Here is a 17563-nt window from a genome sequence, read left to right on the forward strand (position 1 = left end):
TTACTAAAATCGTGGCCCCTGAAATCGAATTTGAAGGCCAAACTCTTACAAGTCATTCACTTTTTAAGTTATAAAACAATAAAAACATTTTTCTTACTCACATCATTTGCAGAACTCATGGGCAGTGTTATCCATAATCTTGGAAATCGATCAGCTCATAAATATATGAAAGAGAAACACCATCCATGCATTGAAAATATTCCTCCTTCTTCCTTAATAAGTTATTCTATTTCTAAAAAATATGTTAAGTTTCAAAATAAACTAGGATTTTTAGGATTTTTTTCAGCAATATGTTGGGTGCGATAAAGTTTTTTTGAATCTCGGGTACAGCTGAAAACGATTTTTGAGCCTCCGGTACAGATAGATATGTGGCAACACTGGCCGCAGTGGACAACAATGACAAATCATTCTGCTGGCGAACGTTTGCGCGACCACACGTGCTTTCCGTGGCGGATGATTTTATCCGAAGAGTTAGAGGACTCTGGTCAAATGGTCACGACAATGGCAGAGTGAACGCTTCCGCACGGTGAGTATTCTGGTTTCGGGTTGAAGGTTAGTTTTTACTTAAACGTCAAACTTGAAACATAATGAAGCACTAAACAAAATGGCGATAAACTTTGAGCCACGTGGATTTTTGATTGTAAAGATATTGGTAGCATTTGAAGAAGCGAGTAAAGATTGACGTAACGCTTTAAAAAAATATATTGAATTGGACTTTGATTAGATTTATTTTTTATTTGAATTGAATTTGGATTGGACTTGGATTTGGATTGGGTTGGGATTTGGATTGGATTTATATTGAGGTTGGATTGGTTTTGGATTCGGATTGGGTTAGATTTGAATAGGATTTGGATTGAATTTGGATTGGATTTGGATGGGATTTTTGTTGGAACTGAATTTGATTTGGATTGGATTGGAATTGCATTTTGATTGGATTTGGAGTGGATCGAGATTCAAATAGATTTGAATCGGATATGGAGTGGGTTTGGGATGGAATTTGGCATGAATTTGGATTGAACTTGGATAGGATTTGGATGGAATTTGGCATAAATTTTGGAATGAACTTGGATTGGATCTAAACTAAATTTGGATTGAATTTGGATGGGATTTTGCTTGGGATTTGGATTGGATTGAAGTGGATTCAGATTGGATTTGGATTGGACTTGCATTGGATTTGAACTGAATTTGGATTGGATTTGGATGGGATTTGTATTGTGAATGGATTGGTTTTGGATTGAAATGGATTTGGATTGAATTTGGATTGAATTTTAATTGGATTTGGATTGGGTTTGGATTGAATTTGGATTTTTTTTTGGATGGAATTTTTATTGGAACTGAATTAATTTGTACTGGACTGGATTGGAACTGGATTTCGATGGAACTTGGATTAGATCGAAATTGAAATGGATTCGAATTGGATATGGATTGGATTCGGATGGAATTTAGCATGGATTTTGATTGGATTTGAACAGGAATGGAGCTAGATTTGAATTGGATTTGAATGGGTTTTTGCTTGAATTTGGATTGATTTTGGATTGGAATAGATTGTATTTGGATTTGGATTTTAACTGGCTTTGATTAGGCCCGGCTTAACTCAAAAGTAACGGATAAAGAACTTTTGCCTTACATACAAATAAGATAGTTAGTGAGAGTACAAGAAAGGAACACGCTCAAAAAAGCGTTCTGGAAAACGTGAACTGTCAAAAATACACCGTGAACTACCATGATTGGTCTCGTATACATGATCTAGTTCACGGTGTATTTTTGCTTGTTGCCGAGTTCACGCCTGCTGTTCACGGATACGAGAACGGATTTTTTTCTGTGAATATTTTAGTATATAAACGTTTTGTAGTAAATAATGATTCTGTTGGCGAACGTTTGCGCGATCACACGTGCTTTCCAAAGAAGTGAGTACGATTTACCGGATTACGGTTTTGGCGGATTATTTGATCCGAAGAATTGGAGGACTTTGGTCAAATGGCACGACAGACACAGACAGCCCTCCCTTACTCGATATTCGGTATCACGATATCGAATTAGAAACCCACAGTGAAGCTAAGTATGCTGCTTTGCTCAAGAAAAGTAAAGAAATTCCTTGACTGAATGGGTCAAGAAATTTCCTTCAGAGAGTCCCATTTCAAATGGCATTTCTTCTCAACTGCGCACTGCAATCAGAAAAATGTTTTTTTGTGCCATTTCTGAGAAGAAAATTTCCACGCATCGCGATAGGCTATTCTTTTTCTTGTCAGTAGCAAACCAGCCTTAAAAGTTGATTTTCATGGCTACTTCGATGCCTTGGATTGCATTTGCACTGGTTTTATGTTCTAAAAACTCGATACCACCCTTCAATATGGTCTCTTCAATATCGAGTAATGGAGAGTTGACTGTAGAACCAAACTTATTACTGTCAAAATACGTTCAGAAACAATTGGAATCCATTTCAAATAAATTTCCAAAAGTATTTAAAGAAGTAATCAAATCATTTTCGAACTTTTTGCTTTCAAAGTCCCGCACCTTTCTAAGTTCAATGGCTACATAAATTGCTACAAAAATTTGTTTCCCAGCAAATCTTTATATATATATTTTTTTTTGAACCGCAGTAGTTTTTCTTGATTTTTTCCAGTAAAATAATCTTGAATGGCCAAGAAGCTTAAATGTATCTTTAAAGTTGGATTCGAAGGGTTCCAAAAAATTCAGAAAAAAAAAAACATCCGGAAGTTTTCCGGAAAATTCTCTTCACATTCTTCCAGAGTTTCATTAAAACTTTATCCAGGAGTTCATCCAGAGATTCCAACAGAAACTCTTTCAGAAATACTTTCAGGTATGTGCTAAAAAGTAACATTTACACCAAAGTTTTCACAATGATTTTCACCACAAACTCCTAGACTGATTCATCTTGGAACTTCTTCGGGAATAAGTGATAAGTGATGTCTTTTGGACTTCGTAAAGGCATTGTTTCCATTTTTTTTTTTGCAGAGGTTCCTCCTAGAATTTTGGAAAAAAATTCTTGTGATATTCTAAGACAGTTTCCTGGAGAAATAACTGCAGGAATTCCAAGATAAGGTTAAAGAAATCAACAGTTGCGTTCAAATATTTACATGTTAGTCAGAAAGAGCTCATATTTCCATCAAAATACTTCTTTACCTTTTTTTTCAATTACTCTTACAGAAACTCCTTTACAAACTTCTTAAGGATTCTTTCAGACATACAGTCGTGTGCATAATAATAGCAGAGAAAGATGTGTTTCATACAAAATACTCAACTTAGACATGCTGAAACTTGTTCTCATTCGAGTAATTGAGATGAAATTTTCATAGTAAACCACCAAATTTCGAATTTTTCGAAACTACTGCTAAAAAGATAGATGGGTAAATTATTCAATATGATATGAAATCCTGATGACATACTCAATTATTCCTCCATGATTTTCCAGAAATTCCTCTAAAATTTCAGAACATGTTCCAGGGATGAAAAGATTCTACTCTGCTCTGGATCGATTCTGAAGTTATGTTGGCCTTAGCAAGCGGAAACCATATTAGCAAATTGATGATAGCCTACTAAGTTAAAGAGATTAAATCACAAAAGCTGCCTCATCATCATGGAAAACTTATGAAAGAATAACTTTTGGAGAAGTTCCTGAAGAACGATTTGGAACTAGATGTGATTCAAATAAAATCATTGTTGATGCCCAGACCGAATACTTCGAAATTTGAAATATTTTTTCGATACCAATTAACTGTTAGAAATTCTCTAAATTGAAATATTTGAGGTATTTTTTGCTCGTGGAACAACCATTTTAAGGATTTGAATGATTCCAGTTTTTGAAACGAGCAGAATGTTGGCAATGTCGAGGAGTTCTTGCCTCGAATTTTGAACCTGCTTCTAACGGATCAACTCAAAAGCTTGTGAAACTCCTTGTGAATTCTGAAGGTTAAGTATAGCGAAAGCTGACTGAAGTTCAGCAGAACTTTTTTAGGAACTCATTAAGAGATTTCTAAAAACAGTTTCTGGTTAAGAGTAAGGATATTTCTGAATGGGAATAGGAAACACATATTGAGAGCTCATCTTTATGGATTTCCTTAACATTTATGTGATGAATTAAAAGCATAAATGTTGCTTAAAATAAATAAAAAAAACCAACAGAAATTCGGTTGAAAATCTTGACAAATTGCAGTGTACCGATAAAATTGAAACAAACCAGCCATGTCTGACAGGCTTCACAACTCAACCTTTTTGGATGAACTAATAATTTTATATCCTCTCCAGATTCATGAGATAAAATTGAATGAAATGATTATTATTATCACTAATCTTCATTCGTTTGATTGTGCCGGATGGCTTATTCAATCAGTTGAAGATAACAATAATTTCCTCTTAAATTTGCTCTCTAGATTGATCAGCAGAAGATCGCCTCTAGTGGCACGTTCCCTGAATTTATCACAGCAAGCGAAAAAACAGATTACCCAATTTGATATAATAGACGCCGCCTACTGCGACAATTCGCCGGACACCGGACGATCCACTCAATTAAAGCAATCAACAATCCAACTTACCGCCTTGATCGAGAATCGCAGAACCTGCTTCATGTACGTGGGCAGCTCGGTCATCAGCGTTTCGTAGCCGTAGTTCTGACCCAGATGCGCCAACAGGATCGCGTAGAACGGCAACGATCGCGAGATGGACTTCCACGGAATGGGAGGAATGTTGACGCCGGCCTTGCCCCACAGCGACTGCTGGATGTATTTGCGTTCGTCCTCGTGGATCGTCGGATGCGTAATCGGGTCCTCGTGGCAGGTCCACAGGAATGCAACGGACCACACCGTACCGATGATACCGAACACGTAGAAAATCGACGGCCAACCACCGTCGAACCCATGATCAGCTAGCAAGCCGGACAGCGGCATCGAAATGACCGTTCCGAACTGGGCACCTGGGGAATTAAAGAATGATTAAATTGAAGCCTACGTTCATGTCCACTGATGCTTACCTGAGTACACAATCGATCCAACTCGCGATCGCTCATTGGGCGGGATCCATTTGGCCAGCATGGCGTGCGTGCACGGTACAATGGGACCCTCGCCCAGACCTTGGATAAACCGAATGACAATCAACCACGGAGCACCACCTTGGCGAGCGGCGATCGGGACCAAGAACGCGAACACCGAGTTGATCAACATTCCCCACCCGAGGAACTTCATGGCGCCGTACCGCTTGGCCAACAAGCCGAACGGAATCTGCGTGATCACGTATCCGTAGAAGAACGACGACAGAATGTACCCCTGTAAGCTGGTACTCCACAGGAATTCACCATCCTTACGGTCCGCTGGATCTTCCGGCTCGCCGTAGTCCGTGTCGGGACACTCGTCGTCGAACACTTCGGCTTCGTGCTCGATCGCGGTTTGGTTCACCATGGCCACGATGGCCACCGACATGTTGGTTCGCATGACGTAGGCGTTGGCCATTCCGAGGAACAGCATGAACACGACATAGTGCCGCGTGCCGAAGCGCCCTGTTCAAACGAAACGAGAAAAGTGCTGGGATTAGACGAGTGATAGATAGAGCAGAGCAGAGCAGATCACGTTGCATCCGCTCCGTTAGTTTGCATATTATATTATAAAACGATTAGAATACAATTAACGTTGCCGCCCGGACGACCAACGGACGCTGAACGAGAGTGAGTGAGTGAGCGCTGCTATGGGAAGATGATACCGGTGCGATAAGCAAGCAGGCAGGCAGGGCACCCGAAAGGGTCTAAATTGTTTGAACTGAATTAACGACGACGAGGAGGAGGTGTTTGCGCCGAGTGTGAAGACGCGCGTAAACAAATCGTCAAGTGAATCACATCGCAGCAATCCGTGGGCAATGGGATTAGCGCTCGGATAGTGCTCTCTGTATGTCATGGCCATCTAGATCAGGGGTGCAATGCACACCGGCGATGGATGGTCATGGAAAAGTTTGTGTGTGCTAGAACGGTAAGTGATAGGGCTAAGCGTCAATTTTTGACTCATTCACACGTTGAAGGTCTACTTTTTATGACAGTCAGGCTATTTATTTAATTTTAAAATGTACTAGGCTTCCCTAGTCATCAACGTATTTGTTAATGGAACGTATGAAATATGTAATTTCAGAATCCATCCGTGGACTTTAGACAGCGTAACGATTCATACACAAATTTAAACAAATTCTTTAAAAAGCGTTACGGAGGGGGGGAGGGCCTCGAAAATTTTCAATTTTAGCGTTACGTAATAAATGTACGCTGCCTTACAACAAACGTTTTTGTGGAAAAAGAACATCACTCTCGAGCGTATTTTTCAGTACCTGAAAATCTGATGTAAGAGAGCTTTTTTGTTTACTGCGGTGAATAGGCGGCTGCTTTTGCTAAAGCTGTAAGTTAGTAGCTGTTGATAGATAGTGATCCTGTCATGGCACCAAAAGTGTAGCAAAAGTTCCGAATTTGACTTCACCTTAAGAAGTTTCCATAAAAAATCACGCGTCACCCATTGGTGTCTACTGAAAACGTTAAGACGTAAAATGGATGAGATCGAATCGACTTCTGATTTAAATTATTTCTTTTTTTAACTGAAAATCTTCTACAGCTTAGCTATATTAATGCACTTTTTTCTATCCGATTACTTAAGCTAGAATATTTTTAATGACTTTTTATGAATTCATCTAGGAATTCTTCGAAATCAATCTTTCTTCAGTTCTTACCCGAAATTATCTCTGAAAATCTCAGGAATGCCTATAGATTTTTATCAGAATCTCTCGGAAAGCCATTAGAATTCCACTTAACACTATATGAATCACATAAGATACCTATAAAATCTCTCACAACAATAGCGAAGAATTTTAAAATGAAGACATGCCCTCTGACCCCTTCCTCTTTTCTAGGCAACGAAAAAGCGTGGACACAGGGGGTTCAAAATAGGGCTCAAACGGACATTTCAACATCCAAATCAGCTAGAAGGTTGATTCCTTCGACAAAGTTATTCAGCAGATCAAGAGCTATATGGCGATGAATAATCTGATTGATAATTAACCCGCTAGGTGGCGCAAGTGACAACCGCGTGCATTGCAAAATCATTATCAGCTAGAAGGTGGGTGTCTTTGGCAATGATGTTCAGCAGATCAAGGGCTATCGTCTGCATCTCAAAATCCTTAACAGTTAGAAGGGTAATGTCTTCAGCAAAGCTGATCACGGGCAACCTGGCGTAAGAGAGTCTGATTGGAAATTCATCCGCTAGGTGGCACTAGTAAGAAGAAAATATCAATGTTCTCCACCTCAAGATCTTCATCAGCTATGAGGAATAATTGTTGCTAGCGTCATCTTGCGGATAAATTCTCGGTTAGATTTTTCTCCTCCAGATAGCCCTCAATCTGCTGAATATCTTTGCCAAACACACCAATCTTCTTGCTGATAAGGACAACTGACGTTTCTCACATGGTCTAATATTAGCCTTAGTGGTGGCACGCTATCACGCCTTTTCTAACATTATAATGACATGATATTCGTACGTAGAGTTGTCATGCATCAAATGACTACCCAATATGCGCATATAATGCCGCATTGTCGTGCTCACTTGTCACTTTTGTAACGCCACCTAGCGGATGAATTTCCAATCAGACTCTTCATCGACAGATAGCCTTTGATTGGCTGAACAGCTTTGCCGAAGATGAAAATTTTCTTACTGATAAAGATCTTGAGATATAGAAGATTGTAATAAATTTATCACTAGCGCCACCTAGCGGATGAATTCTATATCAGATTTTTCATCGCCCTTTATCTGATGAATAACATTGCCGAAGACACCAACCTACTAGCTCATTGGGATGTAGATATATCATTTTGAGACCAATTTTGGATCCCTCGTGTCCACGCTTTTTTCTGTTACCTAGAGGGATGTCTCACCCAAGTATTGTAGAACCAACTAATTGCATTTACTTCAAGATTTATTTCAATTAATTGATGTACTGATCTACGAAATATTCCCATTTAACAATTCTAGGTTCTTCTCGGGCTTTTAAGGGTTAAAGAATTTCTTTATTTGTCAATGGGTTTATTATTATTATGTGTTTGTTATGAAAGGATAGCATAACTATAAAAGATAGCTTCTGGGTAGATTTTAGGAGTATTTTAGAAAAAAAAATCCAAGTAAAATCTTGTAAGATTTTCAATTAATGGTCATTTAAGATAATAGGGTAGTTGATCTACTGTTAGAAGGCTAGATAAACTTCTGGAGAATGATGAAATCTGTTGAAAGACTCGCTGATTAATCTCATAACTCACTGAAAGGAGACCTCAATGAATCCTGAAGGGATCGTTGCATCAATTTATAGAATTATTAATGCATTGAGGAACTTTAGGAGAAGAAATTAAACGACCTTCAAAAATCATGTTTTAATAAAATATTTGAAAAATAATTCCAAAAAGCCTCTTTGGTAAAAATAATAATAAAAGAACTTCTTGGAAGCATTACCACATTGGACTTTGCATTAATTCATTTAGAAATTATCAGAAATTCCTATAGAGTAACTCCACAGCACAACGGAATATCATTGGAATTTCACTGAACACGGTCAAAATCCAAAGAAAACTTTCTGATCTCTATTAAATACCAATACAATCAATCGAAATAACAAGAAAACTCAGTAACAATGTCATAGAATTTACTATGAACTATAGTCAATTGTATAAAAATTTAGTTAGTAATCTATCTATATTATTAAACGTCACGAGTTGACATCAGAACGGGTCAACAGATTTGCATATTTTTTTCACTGGTGCATTTGTCCAGGACTCCAACGTGTTTGCGCGTATAAAAAGTGTAGACAAATCTCCGGAATAGTCGAAAGAACAGGAGAATACTATTCTGTCATTACGTATGGGAGATTGAATGCCATTTTTCAAGAGACTACTTAATGAAACGACGCAGTTTGTTGGTAATCAGAATTAACCACTCAGAATACCGTTGGAATGTTTAGTAGCAAAACGAGCGTCGTCAGAATTTTACATAAGAAAAGTTCAATTCGATATAATTCCACTAGAATTCTTCAGAATACCGCAAGAATTCCTAACGAATAAGTTTAATAACTAACGAAAATTAAATGTAACACTTTCGTAATTTTACATGACCTCATTTATATCATCCAAGTAACCACTAGCACGCTAATTCGCCTTTTTGGCCTTATAAGGGCTATTATACGGCTAATATAGGACATGCAAGGCGAATTAAAGTTCTATTTGGTTACTTGGACACACAAGAATTCTTCAGAATCTCATAAACTCTACGTAATGCGTGAAATCACCATCATAATGCAGCGTAATACCTCCAGGATGACAAGCGGAACTAACCGGATACAATAAAGGTATCGGAAAAATATCGAAAGCTACCATTAAAAACCCTCGATGTTTCATTGACATTCGTAAGTAAGCTATCGATATCTAACAACCGTCTTTGTAACACCTTTGAATATCGGAATCTTTTGGAATGTGGATAAAATCCCACACAAACAAATTGGAATCCCGGGCAATATCATTGAATACGCAGGTGTACTATCGTTACCCCATGTAGGATCATAAGGAATCCCACCAATAACCAAAAGTTTAAAACAAAGACTATTAGGTATCTCACAGAATACACCGAAATCATAAGTAAACTCGGAATTCTGAAAGTCTACAGAACACCGTGACATACTAACAGACACATAGAAAACCATTGGAAACCCGAGAAATGCTATGATAGCATCAAAAAATACCTTTAGAATTCTCGGTCTATATCTTAGGCAATGCCAGAGTAATTCGACGATAAATTATCCAAGTGAATACCTTCATAGTCTTATGTATAAATAAAAATGGAATGGTGTTTAAAAGTCAAAGCTTCCAAGCAGGTCAACGGATTTTTTTTTTTCTCACGCCGAGGACCTGGGATCGAATCCCATCCCCGAGATAGTCACTAAATATTTCAGTGACGACTTCCTTCGGAAGGGAAGTAAAGCCGTTGGTCCCGAGATGAACTAGCCCAGGGCTAAAAATCTCGTTAATACAGATAGAAGAAGAAGTTATATTTAGCTAGCGTTCCGACGTGTTCGCCTAAAGAAAAAGTTACGAAAAGTCTACGGAATAGTTTAAAAAATGGGGGATAACTAATATGCCATTTTGTATGCCCAGACAACGAAATCATGTGGAGGCTTTGTATGTGCAAAATTTTACCTCTAAGATGTCGCGAAAAGGCCTTCTACGTATAAAAATGAAGGTGATATACGTGCATATATTATGTGATGAATAGTAACATTCAATGCGACAGTATTGTAAATTTTGCACCCTATCGGACGCGACGATTTGTAATCGTCGCCGGTGAAACCGTCGCCAAAATCGTCGCCAGCCAAACAACTGCTGTGAATATGATGTTTCACCAGTCTTACCAATGGCAAATCACCTCCTTTGATTTATTTTCTGGCATTTGACGTTTCACCAGTCTTGCCAACATAAAGGCAAATGACCTCCTTTGATTGATTTGCTGGCGACGATTTTTTCAGTCTGTTCGAAAGTTGGCGGCGCGTTTTGTTGCAAATGAAACAGACAATATAAATTTTCTACCGAACTAACCTGTGTTCTTATGCGACTTAACTTATGATAACAAATGTTGAGTTGAAAGCTGCTACGGATTGATTCAACTTACTTTGTACGAGTATACGGGACGAAGCAAAATGTACAAATGAACTCAGAAACAAAGCGTTTTATGCGAGGAAACTCATCAATCTGACGATTTTATCCACCGTGTTTTGCGGATTTGATGTAATTTGTATGAACTAGAGAGTTATTACGTGAACTTTCATGCGACTTCTGGTTGTCTGGGTGGGAGAGTACATGCCATTTTCCAACAGCCTACTTGATGGTAAGACAAAGTTTGCCGGGACCACTAGTTCAGTGATACATTTTGAACTGAACGCGAGCCAAAAATGAACTGAACGTGTTCTAATTTTGCACGAGAACGTAGTAAACTTTGAACTCTCGAGCAGAATTCTAACACTGCTCACGAACTTCAACGTCGGTTCACCACAAAATGAACTCTGAAACTCAAAATACGAAAAACTACATGTACAGACTATGTTGAACTCATATAATCCAGAGTTGATGAAACTAGTAATATTTTTAATTTCTTTTGTTCAACTTTCGCTTCGAAATATATTAAGTATTTGCCATGACAACCATTTTCATTTTAAGCTCTTTTGGGTTCAAATTTATGAACTGATCAATATTCAAGCTTACTTGATCCCTCATTCAAAAGTTTTAACTGGAACGCAAAATGAACGCGTTCAATTGCAACACTGCACTAGTTCATCACAAAAATCAACCAAGTATTACAAATATCGTAGTTCTAAGCGTAGTGCCACTGACAAAAAAATAGCATCGAAACACTATCCAGATCTTAAGAAACAAAGTCCAACAAAAGACATAAAACATACATAAAATACTTTTAGAACCACACAGAATACATAATCGTATTTGATTTGAATCAACTTATTGGAATATTTAAGGTTTAAATGCAAAAATGCAGCTTTATCAGAAAGTTTTGAAAAAATTCTTAAAAACTGATTAAAAGATTTCCTTATGCATGATTGTATAACCTTTGAAATGTTTCCCAATAGAACTTCTGTGTAGATTTTTAGGAGAATTCTCAAGAACCTCAACCGAATTTTAAAGACACGGACACCGTCTTCAGCCATTTAGCTGCTGCACAGACTGTAACTTAACACTAGACAACGGACAAGCATGCTCCAGCCGAGAAACATTCCTGACGAAAAGTTTCAATGGCTGATGCGGGAATCGAACCCACACCCAATGACACGATGTGCTTAAATGTTTGACAACACTAACCGCACGGCCACGAGGCCCACATTGTCAGTAAGTAATTGTGTTATAGTTTTCGGGAGGTTTGTCTTGCAGTCATTCAAAATTGCGTTGGATAATTATAAATCATCACCGACTTTTCGGTCCGGCTATTGGACCATCTTTAGGGCTTTTGTAGAGAGTAAGGTAAAGTACAACTTGGGCACCTCCATAATTTCATGGGGCCTTTTTTCACGGCTAAATTGTTTGAGATTCTGCAATGAGAAGCACTTCAATGCGATGCATATTGTGGCCTAAAGAGTGAAACAAAAAAAAAACAGTCCATGAGTCATAAACACAAAGGCTCCCTATTCTCTCAACATTATTTATTGATCAAAAAAAAGCTTAATTTTTGAGACAAATCAATATAATGATTGTCTATATATCGAAATTATCACTGAATGAGTTGAACTTTCCTAGTACGCACCTATCACGCATAAAGTTGCACTAGAGCGAGATTTGGAAAAATGCTTCTTCAGAAATTTAGAAGACATTAAAGTATCATAGGCCTCATGTGACTTAGTTGAGGGGCAAGAACTCCTATAAACGCACAATTGCAAACCAAATCAATGCTGTTCACCTAAGTATGACATATTCATGGGAAAAGAAGTGAACGAAAGTGCGATGAAGACATTCATTCTAATAGTAGGCTGTGAACAAGCGCCACATGGTCGTGAAATGGACCGATGCACGAGTTCACTAATTTGACGTTTGAGCGGTGCCGAATTCACTGGTTTCCATGGTCACATAAATAACACGGCACCTTTAAAACGTCAAATAGTGAACCCGTGCATAGGTCCATACACTCACAGTTTTAGTCGTTTGACGCCGACACCTTCACCTAAGTATGACATATTCATGTTTCCCATTTGATCGGAACAAATTCAAGCGTGTGCTAGACTAAGGGCGTAAGTCGCATGATCGATTTCTCTTCATCGATCCTCTCTTCTGTAAATAAAGGTGACAAGAAGCAGGTTTGTCAGCATTTTTTCACCTCAGGACGCAAGATTGCATCGCTGCCAAGCGGTCTGAAGCAAAAAAATGTTAACAAACCCGCGTCTTGTCACTTTTATTCACAGAAGAGAGAATCGATGGAGAGAAATCGATCATGCGACTTACGGCCTTATTCTAACACACGCTTGAATTGCATTTCAGTTTTGGAGAGCTTCGTCCCCAACTACGTCACAAGTTGGCACCTATGGAAAGTACCATAGAGCGTTATAAACGATTATTTTTAACCCTCACTGACCTGATATAAGTGGGCAGTAGGAAGCGGCTTATTTTTCAAAAGTTCTCAGAACCAAAAATTCGTGTGCTCTACTGAATTCAAATCACATTAAAAGAGAAACCTCAAAATCTGAGCCAAAAATATTAACATTTAGAGGTGGCGCAAGCGTCTTGAAGGTGAATTTTCAAGTTATAAAAAATTACCTTCAGTGAAGTGAACATAACTTTGTTATTTTTCAACCAATTTTGAAACTTTTAGCACCATTATCTTCCATTTATGAAAACTTTGTGGAACATCAAATTTGTCTAAAATCAAAACTAGTCTTAGTTAAAGATACCTTTATCCAAATTTTTCCTCATTTTACTAAAAAAATCATTTTTGTTTGACCATAACTTCATAAATACTCAATCGATTCCGAATCTTTTTACATGCTTTTGAAGCAAATTTAATTCGTTTCAAACTGTTCATACAACATATTTTTCTAAAAAAATATTTTGACTTTGCTATTCAACAAAAACTACCCAAAAAACATGATTTTTTATTGAAATTTTTTCTTTAAAACTGAAATAAATAAATCATCTTGCCTTAATTACGAGTTGAATGGTGCATATATTTTTTAACACATGCATACATAATTTTGTTTAATTTTTTTTAAATTGTTGCAAAGTCCTTCTCAAATCTTTAACAGATGAGAGAAAGCACTTTCAGTTTTAGAGATAATATTTAATTGGCAAAAAATTAAAAAAAAACTATCATTTTTCGTAAGAAATCATGTTTTTGTGCAGTTTTTACTGAATAACTTGGTCAAGACATTTTCTTAGTGGAATGTGATGTATGAATGGCTTGAAAACAGTTAAATTAGCTTCAAAAGAATGTAAAAAGATTTGGAATCGGTTGAGTAATCATGAAGTTATGGTGAAACAAAGTTGAAATTTTTAGTAAAATAAGGAAAAAATTGGAATAAATTACTTTTAACTAAAACTTGTTTTGATTTTAGACAAATTTGGTGTTCTACAAAGTTTTCAAAAATTTAATTTTGAAGGTATTGATGCTAAAAGTTTCAAAATCGGTTGAAAATAACAAAGTTGTGTGTACTTCACTGAAGGTCATTTTTCATAACCTGAAAATTCACCTTCAAGACGCTTGCGCCACCTCTAAATGTTAAAATTTTTGGCTCAGATTTTGAGGTTTCTCTTTTAATGTGATTTGAATTCAGTAGAGCACACGAATTTTTGGTTTTGAGAACTTTTGAAAAATAAGCCGCACCCTAGTGGGCATTCGTTGAATGACTGGATAAATTTCTGGAGTGAACAGCTCTTCGATAAAATTATAACTAAAAGCTCTTTAATTTAACTCTTAATGAATTTCCGACAAATAAATTGTCAAGATTAATCCTGAAAGGACAAAAGAGTAGACTTGAACTAGCTTCAACAATCATTATTGAGTAAAAATTCACAATTCTTGTTGATTTTTCAAAAGATTTCTTAGATTATATTTTTGTTACTACAGTCAACTCTCCATACCTCGATAATGGAGTATAACATAACATCGAGTTATGGAAGTATTGAGTTATAGAACACTAAACCAGTGCAAATACGATTTGAGGGGTCATCGGTTCTCTAACTCGTTATGCAGATAGGAATATCGAGTAAAGGATAATTGACTGTATAATATCTTTGACTAACCCACTGTGAACTACCCTTTAAAATGTACGCAAATGACTTAACACATTGAATCACCGTGTTTTGACACAGGCGACAAAAATTTACGATATTGTTTGTTAACCCAATTTTGAAGACACGCATATGTGTCTTTGATAAGCCATTCAAAGCCCAATAAAACTTGAACGCAGACATAGCTGATAACAATTGAAACGCCAATATAACGCCTAAAACCAATAAATCCTTTGCAAATATTAATAATCCAAATTTCAATCTTTCATCTCATTCCGTTTTCCGATCTCACATGTTTGCAATCTATTAACAGTTTCCAAATAATCTAATCTGCTAATCCTGAACAAACCACTCGTCCGCTCTCTCAAAATTTCCTCCCCGTTCCTAAATCAGTGCCAGAGTATCGAAGTCGCACCTAATGACGTTAACAATCACTCGCTCTCATCTCAGTTCACCGCAAACGTGCAGTCTCATTTCACCTGCGAGACGACGTTCAGTTTTATCAACTGATTCAACAATGACAGTGTCAGAAATCAAAAACCCAAATAACCAAACAAATCAACAAACGGAACAAGTGTCGGAAGGGCGAATAGTCGCCGTCATGCCTACTTCGCTCTCACGATGCAACAAACCCTTTTTCACGCTTTTGTCATAGCAACTGCACGTGCGCCACGACACGGCCCGATTGCTGCGATCGCGTGCCCGTCCCCGCCTACTGCACCGAAAACGATGATTCTTGATTTTCAGAACTTCGGAACAAATTCAATTGAAGGCACTCTCAGCCAAACAAAACAGTAAATTGAAGTCGTGTTTGTTGAGCGAGGTAATGGCGACAAACGGGAAAACAACCGCCTCCCGTTTCCTCCTTGCTCCGAATTAAGATTGACGCAAATATCGCCGTGTTGCCATACATAAATTGAGATGCTTATTTTCGTAATTCTCCGATTAATTCTCACTTCGGGGTCACCTGAAAGTCAACGCCATCGAGACTGACTTTGACCCAATTGCGAATTTGGTTAAATCGAATCAATTATACTAACGTTGCTTCTGGGGGTACTCCTCGGCGATGCCAGCTTGTTCCCACACGAGAACATGCCCGTCGCGGGTTCGATTCTCCGTTCTGGCAGGGGGCGGCATTTTATTGCTCCTTTTGTTTTATGTTTCTTCGCTAGATTTGAACTTAACGCACTATTTGACAACTTTCGGTGGTGCCTACTGAGATCTCTTCACTTTATACACTCAAAAAAAAAATCGTCTAACGGGCTACTCCGATACTGTAGTTCGCTCGGTTTGTAGATACTGACGGTATATGAATCGCTCCAAGAATTTCGTACGACTGAGCAACGTAGTTTCTCCTCTTACTATATGGTCTTATCGCGCAAAGACACTTGGTTTTCATTCACAGCTGACCAACGAAAATATTCATGTACTCGTATACAACCATATACTGCAGGAGGAAAATACTGGACAAAAAACAAATAGTTGGTCATGCAGTAGACACTATCGGCGACGTAGAAACAGTGGTTGAACTTGAACCATTACGGAGGTGTCGTGCAAACGATTCCGGTTTCTGCTCTCGTTGGCGTGTGCACAAGCTCTAACCCTTATAATTCCACTTTTCTTGCCATTCAGCTCGAATTTTTCTCCGAGGAGCAAAAAACACGGTCCGGCACACGGCGCTAGGCTGACGACATCGTCTCCAAAGCCAACTACGATCCACTATTCTTCTTATCAAACGTATCCCGAAAAATAAAACACACAATACTACTAAGGCTATTCGAGTATCACAGAGGATTCCCAGGAGATAGTAGAAGAGATCACCACCTTCCGAGCTGCCGATCGAGCGACTAACTAGCGGAGCGCATTTTTTCACGCTGATAACAAAAAAAAACGCGCGTGAGTGGTCACCTATATCAAAGTACGTCTATCTCGTTCTAGCGGGCGATAAGCCTCGCGATTGATTAATCAAAACTCGCTCGCCTACCGCGACTGAACGAAAGTGCGATGAAGACATTCATTCTAATAGTAGGCTGTGAACAAGCGCCACATGGTCGTGAAATACACTCACAGTTTTAGTCGTTTGACGCCGACACGCAAACATTCTAAAGAAGCCGGATTATTGCGATCCGGTGTGTCGCAGCGTCGCGTCTCGCGACTTCAACCCGTAGACATTGTTGGACTTTTTCCTGGTGTTTACGAATTAATATTCAAATTCGATTTCTTTGTCTAAGTAACGGGCCAACAATGTGGTCGCGCGATGACTACTATTTCGTGTGTTTAAATACAAGCTGTTGGCAGTGATTGTTTCGCTGTTTTAAATTCAACGAGAAAAAATATAAATAAATCTGTCTCACTTGACGTGAACCTCTGCAGTGGTCGTCGTCGGAGTGTAGAAATGGTGAAAGCGAGAGGGCACGTTGACCCAAGCGCCAAGGTGTCGCGTGATTTGACCATACGGTAAACAGTGCACTCCGTGCGCATCCAAGTGATCTAGTGCATGCGAGGCCCGGCTCGATTTGGCCAAAATCGTGAGCAGTAGGCGTTGCTTCTGTATTCCAAAAACGTTGTTGCTACACAAGTAGGCCGTAGGCGTTCTGTTTGCTATGACGATCACGCAAAGGGACGAATCGCGTCATGAGTCCGGGGTGTCCCCTCGTGAGATCTATAATAAATTATAGTGTCATATTAAATTAGAGCCATCGGCACCGCTCAAAAAACGTTCAAATAGGAAACTTCATGGTCGGCTAGATGTTTCGCACAGCTTGAAATACA

At 38.4% G+C, this 17563-nt stretch overlaps 1 protein-coding gene across 2 annotated transcripts in view; it reads right to left on the minus strand.

Annotated features, from left to right (window-relative positions):
* Positions 1–17563, minus strand: part of LOC5568583 (putative inorganic phosphate cotransporter) — a 74933-nt gene that overhangs the window by 14925 nt on the left and 42445 nt on the right. Inside the window, exons 1-3 of one of the 2 annotated variants that reach the window (XM_021855872.1) lie at positions 15832–16635; positions 4988–5509; positions 4554–4930 (exon numbers count right to left, since the gene is read on the minus strand). In XM_021855872.1, coding sequence (XP_021711564.1) covers positions 4554–4930; positions 4988–5509; positions 15832–15928 — 996 coding nt within the window. In that variant the 5' untranslated portion in view covers positions 15929–16635. Of the gene's footprint in view, positions 1–4553; positions 4931–4987; positions 5510–15831; positions 16636–17563 lie in introns of those variants that run through there. The other variant, XM_001652362.2, reaches the window with a different exon arrangement.

The sequence above is a fragment of the Aedes aegypti genome, chromosome 3 (assembly GCF_002204515.2).
Source record: "Aedes aegypti strain LVP_AGWG chromosome 3, AaegL5.0 Primary Assembly, whole genome shotgun sequence".
NCBI lineage: Eukaryota > Metazoa > Arthropoda > Insecta > Diptera > Culicidae > Aedes > Aedes aegypti.